The sequence below is a fragment of the Dipodomys ordii genome, unplaced genomic scaffold (genome assembly GCF_000151885.1).
Source record: "Dipodomys ordii isolate 6190 unplaced genomic scaffold, Dord_2.0 Scaffold31, whole genome shotgun sequence".
In the NCBI taxonomy this organism is placed as follows: Eukaryota; Metazoa; Chordata; class Mammalia; order Rodentia; family Heteromyidae; genus Dipodomys; species Dipodomys ordii.
This window is the reverse complement of record NW_012267247.1, coordinates 7,276,986-7,287,238: the sequence shown is the minus strand read 5'-3', so window position 1 is coordinate 7,287,238 and position 10,253 is coordinate 7,276,986. Positions and strand designations below refer to the sequence as shown.

Below are 10,253 nucleotides of genomic sequence, written 5' to 3'. Positions count from 1 at the left end.
CTCAGCACCACATAAGCAAAAAGAAAAAAGCCAGAAGTGGCGCTGTGGCTCAAGTGAGGGACAGCACCCAGGCCCAAAGTTCAGGCCGCACAACCGGACCCCCCCCCCAAAAAAAAGATCCAGGCAAGTACTTGGGAAGGAAGCAAGATACCCTATTTCAAAAATAACCAGTGGATGGAAGTGGCACTGTGGCTCAAGTGGCAGAGCACTAGCCTTGAGCTGAAGAACTGAAGGATAGCACCCAGGCCCAGAGTTCAAGACTCACGACTGACAAAAAAAAGAACAAAACAAAATAAAAACAGTGCAACATTGCCCCAAAAGAAATTAACTCATTATCTGAATTCTGCAAATGTAACCCCTTTGTAAAACACCTTTATAATAACAATTAAAAGTTAAGGAAAGGGCTGGGAATGTGGCTTAGTGCTTGCCTAGCATGCATGAAGCCCCAGGTTCAATTCCTCAGTACCACATAAGCAGAAAAGGCTAGAAGTGGCACTGTGGCTCAAGCGGTAGAGTGCTAGCCTTGAGCAAAAGAAGCTCAGAGACAGTGCCCATGCCCTGAGTTTAAGCCCCAGGATTTGTAAAAAAAGAAAAGAAAGAAAGAAAAAAGAAGAACCAATGCAAAACAGGGTTGGAGATGTGGCTCAGTGGTAACTGCCTAGATTCTAGGTAACTGCATAATATTCTAAGTTCAAACTTCAATGCTGCCAAAGAAAAAAAAATCATTAAAAAAATCAGAAAACAAACTGGGAATATACATACACATACACACATACATATATATACACACACACACACACAAATATTTAACAAATAACGTTCAGGATCAAGAATTCTTACAGCTCATTAGTAAAAACATAAATCAATTTTGTTTAATTTTGAGACATTATCCTAGTACATAGCCTATATTTCTATATAATAACAATGAAGAACTGGAAGCTAGATGCTGGTGGCTCACACCTATAATCCTAATTACTCAGGAGGCTGAGATCTAAGGATCTAAGTTCAAAGCCAGCCTAGGCAGGAAAAGCGCGTGAGACTCCTATCCCCAATAAACCACTAGAAAACCAGAAGTGGTGCTGTGGCTTAAGTGGTAGAGCGCTTGCCTTGAGCTGAAGAGCTGAGGGACAGGGACAACATCCAGGCCCAGAGTTCAAGCCCCACTACCGACAAAAAAAAAAAAAAAACAACAATGTGGAGTGAGCTATGGCTCTAATAGTACATCACTAACCTTGAACACAAAAGCTCAGTGACAGTACACAGGCAATGAGTTCAACACACACACACACACACACACACACACACACACACACACGAACAAACTGGAGATTAAGTTAGGTAAGATGACGCATATCTGTAATCTTAGCTACTAAGGAGGCAATAAGGAAGACAGTAATTCAAGGGAGGAGAACCAGCAAGGGGGAGAGGAGGGAGTTAATGAGATCCCTATTGCAACCTCAACCAATAGCTGAACATAGTAGCTCACACCTGTCATCCCAGTTACTTGATAAAACATAAATAGGATGATGGATCATAGTGCAGGACAGCCGTGCCAAAAATTCAAGAATCTATTTGAATAAACAACTAAAACCTAACTAACAAGCATGAAGCTCAACTCCTAGAAGAGCCAAGAACAACTGTAACAACAAAATAGAACTAGAGAATGAAATTTTCATTTGATGAAAGAAGTTAGAGCAAGGCATGGTGATGTGCACCTGTAGTACGAGCAACCCTGAAGGGTAAGGTAGGAGGATCAATTTAGACTGAAGAGTTCAAAGCCACTGAGTAACAAAGTGATACTACTATAACAAAACAAACAAACAAACAAAAACCCACCATAGATTCTTGTTCTTTTCTCCTTTTCCTCACTTTCTCTCTTCTTCCCTACCTCTCTCCAAGATAGGGTATTGCTAGCCTGTAGCCCAGCTGGCCTGGAACTCAGTCTTTCTGCCTCAGATTTGTGTCACAACATATAACTTATTTTTCATTTATGTCTGGGGAACAGAACTGGGCAAGATGGGGTAATAACTTCATTAAATAGCTTTCTGTTCAACTTGATTCAAAAACCATATGCATGCATTACATTATTGTTATTTTTAATTTAATGTGTTATCATATATAGTGATTATGATTCTTTTGGGGGGACATATAACATGATATGCACACTTAGATACAAGGGCCTTTTTGACTAAATTTTTACAAATCTCATTGCTAATAAAACATAAAGCAACAGAATGCAATAGGGCTTATGAGTTTAAATCCTCCCATGAACAAGTTATTTATCTTTTCTCCTATAACATCTTCCATTATAAAATGTGGATATTGGCAAAATAAACTTCCTAAGATTTCTTAAGTACTTAAAGTATCTACCACATTGAAAATGGCTATATATAAAAAAATATATATATATATAAATTTCTTACTTAAAGTGTCTATTGCATTGAAAATGGATGTTCTCTTCTCCTTTCTTTCTGTAACTTAATTACTTAGATATAAATGCTGGGCTGGGGATATGCAGCTGTGGTACAGCACTTGCCTGGTACATAAATATGAAGCCCTGTGTTCTACCCCAAACACAAAAAATAATCTATTCTACAATCATAATAGTTCCAGGCATAACTTCATTTTATGATGACAACTTTTGCCCCAAACACTTCCACCATTTGTGTGCTATTTGCTTCCCCTTGGAGACCAAGGTCTTTTCATTTAAAGTAACACTCGCTTTAGTTGATAATCTGTCAACCAAGTTTCCCCACTCTTACTCCATCGCTAAAGATATGTGTAAAAGCCGGGCGCCGGTGGCTCACGCCTGTAATCCTAGCTACTCAGGAGGCTGAGATCTGAGGATCGCGGTTCAAAGCCAGCCCGGGCAGGAGAGACCGTGAGACTCCTATCTCCAATAAACCACCAGAAAACCGGAAGTGGCGCTGTAGCTCAAGTGGTAGAGCACTCGCCTTGAGCTGAAGAGCTGAGGGACAAGCGCCCAGGCCCAGAGTTCAAGCCCCACAACCGCCAAAAAAAAAAAAAGATATGTGTAAAAAGTTCACTGACAAAACACCAGTAATATTTCACCTAACGTTGGAAATGGGTTTCTAAAATTTTGAATAGCCAAATACTAGTGGCTCATAACTGTAATCCTAGCCATTCAGGAGGCTGAAATATGGAGGTTCAAAGTCTGAAGCCAGTCAATACCTAAAAGTCCCCAAGACTCTATCTCCAATTAACCAGCAAAATTCTGGGCTCGAAGTATGGCTCAATTGGTATAGCAACAGTTGAGTAAGCAACCTCAGCTTGCTCAAGGCCCTAAGGAAAACTTACCAAGTTATTTATAAACATTTTTTTATAAAAGCAAAAAACTACCCCTAATTTGTCCTAAAGGTGCAAGGCAGCAGCTATAAAGCAAACAAGAAATACAACTTAAAACTAGGCAGCTAGTCAGGTTCCAATGACTCACACCTGTAATCCCCAGCTACTTGGGAGGCTGAGATCTTAGGACTTCGATTCAAAGCCAGTATAGGCAGAAAAGGCCCCATGAGACTCATCTCCAATTAACCACTCAAAAACTAGAAGTGGCACTGTGGGTCAAAATGGTAGAGCACTAGCCTTGAGCAAAAGAGCTGAGACAGCACCAAGGCCCTGAGTTAAAAACAAAACAAACAACCAAAAAAAACAGGCTCCAGCATTCATAGATTCCTCATTTATTCAATTATCTACTTGACTCTGATTGTTCCTCCCCTTGTTTCCCCCAGCTGCCTTTCTTCCCCACCCATCTCTGTCCCTTCTTCTCTCCCGTTTCATTCATTTGTGCAACTAGTAATCATTTATTGGGTACCAAAAGCTCACCAGAATTGCTCCAAGGTACTGGGGATACTATGCTGAGCAAGCAAGCAAGCAGAAACAACCCAGAGCAGGTGCCCTATAACTCATTCCTTTAATCCTAGCTACTCAGGAGGCTGAGATCTGAGGATCAAGGTTCAAAGTCATCTCAGGCAGGAAAGTCTCTGAAACTCCTATCTCTAATTAGCCACCAAAAGGCTGGAAGTGGAGCTGCAGCTCAAGTGGTAGAACACTAGCCTTGAGAAAAAAAAAAAAGCTAAAGGAGACTGCAAGACCAAGTTCAAGTGCCAGTACTGCCCCCCCCCAAAAAAATGCCTCAGGATGTTATTGCTGGGAGGGGAGTTTTGTTTTGTTTTTTTGTCGGTCGTGGGGCTTGAACTCTGAGCCTGGGCACTGTCCCTCAGCTCTTCAGCTCAAGGCGAGCGCTCTACCACTTGAGCTACAGTGCCACTTCCGGTTTTCTGGTGGTTTATTGGAGATAGGAGTCTCACGGTCTCTCCTGCCCGGGCTGGCTTTGAACCGCGATCCTCAGATCTCAGCTTCCTGAGTAGCTAGGATTACAGGCGTGAGCCACCAGCGCCCGCTTGGGAGGGGAGTTTTTACAGTGAGTGAGGGACAGAAAGAAAATAAGCAACAAATAAATGCTAAGTACCTGTAATAATTAACAAAAGGAAGCGTGAACTCAACATTTTCTAAACACATCAAGTGTGGGCTAAGCACTTTAAATCCAGTAACTTGACCCATTCACTAACCTTATATAATAGGTACTATGAATTATCATCTTCAGTTTACAGAGGAGGAAAACAGTTTCGCATCTACTCCAAAGTTATACACACAGTAAGTGAACAGAAACTAAAACAAAGGGAGGCTACCAAGGAAAGTCAAAGACTTCTTTCTCCTGGGCAGAACAACTGGGCTAAGTTTGAAAATTATGTTAGCCAGTGAGGGAGAAGTGCACAATACTGAAAACAGACAGGGGGAAAAAGGAAAGAAAAAAAGTTTGATCAAAGGCCACATGGACAGACTATGCAATATATTGGAAATATGTAAAATTTTTTTAAAAGGCCAGGAGAATTGAAGTGGGAATACCTATGAAGGGAATGGCTGAGCGGAAGTGAATAGTCCAGGCAGGAATGATGGTGCCAGAATGGCTAGAGAGAAGTACATGGACTTAAATGATCTATGTGGATATAAAATATTCTTCATCAGATGATGGACTCCACATTCAGAGTGATACATGAATGCAGGCAAGAATGTTGGCCTCAGTTTCTGGCCTGCATAACTTAACATAGTGTCATTCACTAAGAGGGGACTTCAAGAGGCCTAAACTTAGGGGGATGGCAGGTTTGCTTTGGGATATGCTGAATTTAATACTTGTGAACCAAACGGGCCAACAGATTTGTAGCAACTTGTCTTTAAGAGCAAAGGTAGCTCAGCACAAAGAAATTAGCAAGCCACTGATATCTACATAGTAATGAAGTTATCTGGGGAAAAGAGGGCCTTAAATAAGGGAGCACTTAGTCAACAAAATTTGCATAGGGGTTAGCAAGTAAAACGTGGAGAGAGACCAGTCAAGCTGAGCCACAAAAACCTAAAGACAGTTTTAACAGAAGGAAGCAATGATCCACTCACTGATACAGGCCAGATACTGCTGAGAATCTGGGATCGATGAAAACTGAAAACTGTTGGATTTAACGGCTTGGAAACCACTGGTAACCTGAGCCAAAGTTCTATGGGATGTTTGCTTGAAGAGGACTAAAGAACCAAAGGGAGGTAAGGAAATGAAGACACCAACTCTAGACTAAAGTTTGGCTGTGGGTGGCAGAAGGGGAGGTAACAACAGATTGGCTACCGAGAGGTGATGCGTGGCTTTTATTTTTGCTTTGTGTTCTTAAGGAGGAAGAAATGTGAGCATGTTTTTAGAGGACAGGAAAAAGGCTTGAGGAGAGGGTAATGATGGGAGCGACCACCCCACCGGCTCCCTCAAAGCATCCCACAATCCCCACTCCACCCGCGATCTCTCCCCACTGGCCGGGGTCCCTCCTTCTGCACTCTGCACGGCTGCAGGCCCATGCCACCAGTCTCCCCCCCTTGACTCCCAGGCGTTTTCTCACCGCAATGGCCCCTTCACTCAGTTGGCCGACCATGGCTGCGACACGCTAACTCCCGCGCTCGAGCTCTGGCACCGCCCCAGCTTCACTACCGGGGTCCCGCGGGCTGCTCAGCTATTGGCCCAAGGAGCTGCGCGCGCCACTCCCGCCCCGCGACGTGTGCGCGGCACGGGGGCGGGCCTATGCGCCGAGCAGCTTCCTAATTGGCCAAGAGGCGGCAGGAGGCCCACGTGATTCGCCTTAGGCCTTAGTGGCGGGACGGCCATCACGTAGTGGCGGGGCCTAGAGGCGGGACTTCGGAGCGGCGCGCTAGCTCTACGCGGATGTTTCTGGCCGAGGCCTTTGGCAGATGGACAGAATGTTAATCCAAAGGACAGTCGGCGCTGTTCCTGATAACTCTGCTGCTAAATATAATCAGAGCAGTGACCTGGTTCCACCCGCTGCAGGCCTTCGGTCTGCCTGCGCCAGGCCCTAAGCTTGACACTGGGGGTCTTCTGAAGATAAATCTGACCCGGCCCCTGCGCTCAGAGGAAAGCCACAGTCTGTCCCGGGAGTTAGAGCGGTGAGCATCCCAAACTCTAGGTAAACGTGATATGGACCCCACACGTGGTGAAATCACAGACAGAAAACCAGGGAAGGCTTCCCAGAGGAAATGCAATTTGAATTGAGTTAAATGGATAGGAAGAATAGTCCTGAAAAAGCATGGCCTATACAAAAACGCTAAAGAAGCCGGAGCCAGTGGCTCACGCCTGTAATTCTAGCTATTCAAGAGGCTGAGATTTGAGGGTCCCGGCTTGAAGACAGCCCAGGCAGGAAAGTAGGTGAGAATCTACCTCCAATTAATCACAGAAAAATCTGGAAGTGGCGCTGTGGCTCAAGTGGTAGAGCGCTAGCCTTGAGCCTAAAGGAGTCCAGGGACAGCACCCAAACCCAGAGTTCAAGCCACAGGATGGGCAAAACACACACACACACGAGTTGAAATTGCGAGGCAAGTTGGGAATAACGTTGAGGAACTCAGTATGGTAGGATACCGAGAAAGTGTAATAAACGAGAGGCAAGCCATCGATTTGGGTCAAGGCCTTATTGGGGGACAGACCTGCTGGGATGCTCTAAGCGGGAAAGGAAGCAACAGCCGTGGACAGGTGTGGGCAGAATTTAAACACAATTTTAGGTGACAGTCACATGGGCCACATACGTGGACTGCGGAAATTCGGGGGCAGAGTCAGTTCCAAGGTGTTACGCGGCTCGTTGGTGTAGGGGTATGATTCTCGCTTAGGGTGCGGGAGATGTTACATGGGCTTTGGGAGTTGCGGGGGAGCCTCCTTCTGAGGAGACTGTTGCAACTGGGCCAGTATTTTGTGCATCATACCAAGGAAACAACCTAGCATTGGGGAAATAGAAATTTAGCATATTTTTGTAAACAAGTAAGGGACACAGGGTGAGGACTTTCAGAATTGGCAACCTGACTTCCAAGACCTTAGAGAAGAAAATAATAGAAAGTAAGCAAGGGGCAAGTAGTAATGGGTTTGTCCTGGGCTACTCTTATTTGCTGGGAAGAGCTTTGATGAAGTTAAGATGGAGGGTTGAGGCCCTGGACACTAGTAGAACACTCTAGAAAGAATGCCAGGAGCTGAGAAGGTGGCTCAGTGGTAGAGCTCTTGCCTTGCATGCATGAGGCCCTCGGTTTGATTCCTCAGCACCACATAAGCAGGAAAAAAAAAGCCGGAAGTGGTGCTATTGCTCAAGTGGTAGAGTGCTAGCCTTGAGCTGAAGAGCTGAGGGACAGCGCCCAGGCCTAGAGTTCAGACCCCACGACCGGACCCAAAAAAAAAAAAAAAAAAGGGAAGAAAGAAAGAAAATGCCAGACAGGAGCTGGGAAAGTCTTGAACTGAAACAATGACAAGATTGAAGCAGGTGGAAATATTTAACTTAATAGTTGCTGGGGTTGGAGCTAAGTTGTAACTCAAGTGTTGAAGTGCTTGCCTAGTAAATACAAAATCTCTGAGTTCAAAAAAATAAGAAATGAGCCAGGCATTGGTGGCTCACATCTACTCAGAAGGCTGAAATCTCAGGATCAAGGTTCAAATATAGTCTGGTCGGAAAAGTCTGTAAGACTTTTTATCTCTGGTTAACCAGTGGAGCTGTAGTACCAGCCTTCAGCAGAAAAGCTCAGGAATAACACCCAAGCCCTGAGTTCAAGCTCCAAAACTGTCTCTGTCTGTCTGTGTCTCTGTCTGCCTGCCTGTGGCTCTCTCTGTCTCTCTGTCTCTCTCTGTAATCTCTCTGTCTCTCTCTCTCTCTCTGTCTCTCTCTCACACACACACACTAAAAAATTTGAGCAAGGAGGGAAGATGGAAGGCTAGAAGGACTGGAATGGAACTGGGAAAACTTGCTCATTGGCTAGCACTCTACCAACTGAGCCACTCCTCCAACCCTTGTAAACTGGTTCCTGTTTGTATGAGCACCAACCTAACTTCGTTCTGGAACAAAGGTTTTCAATAAGTACTTCAGAATAACAGGATGTTGAGTGAATGCATTGGTATGACAATCTAGACCTTTCTTCAGCATAGAACTATAGGAAAGTACCACAAGAATCAGTTTTGTTGCTTCATGTTTGCTTGGCTGAGGTCTCAGTCTTCTAAAATTGTGCATTTGTAGAAATGTAAATTCCTATTTTCTTACTTTATAGATTTAAAGTAGCATGGATCTGCCTGTGGATGAATGGAAATCCTACATACTTCAGAAGTGGTCTTTACTCCCAAAGGCTGTGCGCGTCACAATTTCTACAGCAGAAACTTTGAGTGATATCTTTCTTCACTCCTCTTCCCTTCTTCAGTAAGTGAATGGGAGCTTTAGCCAGGGAAATTTTGATCTACAAAATGTCTTCTTTTGTCATTTGCTCTGAAGTTGTATCTCTTTTTGATGCAAAGACAATTCAGACACTTATATTTGAGGCATGTAGCAGTTTTTGCTGTCTTTACAGTTTTGTTTTGTTTTTTCCTAGCCAATGATTATAAAAGAGGTATAAATGATGTTTGCTTTTTAGGCTTCTGTGTTACATTTCAGTAATTCAGTGTCAGCCAAACACTATAATTCATGCCTGTAATTCTAGCTACTGGGGAGACAGAAACAAGATGATTTAACGGCAGAACTCAAATGATACAGCATAAGTTAAAAGCCCCCCAAAATTTTAAACAATCAGCGCCTTGCTGCAGTCACAAGGCTGTGAGCCTTGCTGTTTCTCAAGGGATATAGCAGAGATTTTCTAGCTGTGCACTAAAATTCCTAAGTGCTTAAATTTGGAAGAGTTATTAGAAGTGATATAATCTAATTCCAGTAATTTTTAAACTCTACATTTCTTAATGAGGAATACATTTTAGATTGCAACCTAGTAGACAGGTGAGAAGTTAGGCCAGAGTGGGAAGAAAGGATGGAGAGAAGCACTTAGATTCTGAGGTTGATTTAATAGCAGTTCCTGAAATGGGATGTGCAGTGTTAGAATGTGAATAAAAAGGGATTTGGACCATACAAAATAAAAGGTAAAAGGACAATCTCATCATCATTTGGGAGGCTTGGGAAGGAAGATCAAACCTTCATATTTCAGTTTCTGGTGTTAGTAGACATCCATATAGAGATGTCCAAATGAACTTGGGATTCACAAAAGAGACCTATGGTAGAGATACAAATGTGTTGGTTGTATTTAGCATTTTAAACCATAAGACTGGAGTTCACTAAGCAAGAAAGTTTATCTATTGCATTTAATATGCTTTGATATTTTCCCTTTTACTTTTTTCATTTTAAGAATGCTAATCAGAATGCACTAAATTAATTTCATGACCCACTGATTTGTAACCTGAACTTTGAAAATTGTGGCAAAAATATCTAAAGCTGCGACTGTAGGTGGGACCCAAGTGGTAGAGCACTTGCCTAATAAGCATGAGACCCTGAGTTCAGGACCACCAGAAAAGAAAATTAATAAAATTGAAAATTTTTTAAATGTCTAGGGGGCTGGGATGTAGCTTAGTGGTAGAATGCTTGCCTACCATGCATGAAGTCCTCTCTGTATCACATAAACAGAAAAAGCTGGAAGTGGAGCTGTGGCTCAAGTGGTTTCTAGCCTTTAGCAAAAGAAGCTCAGGGAGGGCTGGGAAGGTGGCTCAGTGGTAGAGAGCTTGCCTTGCATGCTCAAGGCCCTGGGTTCGATTCCTCAACACCACATAAGCAAAAAGAAAAAAGCCGGAAGTGGCGCTGTGGCTCAAGTGGTAGAGCGCTAGCCTTGAGCTGAAGAGCTGAGGGACAGTGCCC

General features: G+C 43.5%; 2 protein-coding genes across 2 annotated transcripts in view; one reads left to right on the top strand and one right to left on the bottom strand.

Moving 5' to 3' along the window:
* The window catches only part of Rpa1 (replication protein A1, 70kDa), a 60,425-nt gene extending 54,388 nt beyond the window's left edge, over positions 1-6,037 (bottom strand). Inside the window, exon 1 of the mRNA XM_013016561.1 lies at positions 5,952-6,037. Coding sequence (XP_012872015.1) covers positions 5,952-5,984 — 33 coding nt within the window. The 5' untranslated portion in view covers positions 5,985-6,037. The remainder of the gene's footprint in view (positions 1-5,951) is intronic.
* Positions 6,038-6,313: 276 nt separating this feature from the next.
* Positions 6,314-10,253, top strand: part of Smyd4 (SET and MYND domain containing 4) — a 50,494-nt gene continuing 46,554 nt past the window's right edge. The window contains exons 1-2 of the mRNA XM_013016313.1: positions 6,314-6,510; positions 8,638-8,783. Of these exons, the coding sequence (XP_012871767.1) occupies positions 8,650-8,783 (134 nt within the window). The 5' untranslated portion in view covers positions 6,314-6,510; positions 8,638-8,649. The remainder of the gene's footprint in view (positions 6,511-8,637; positions 8,784-10,253) is intronic.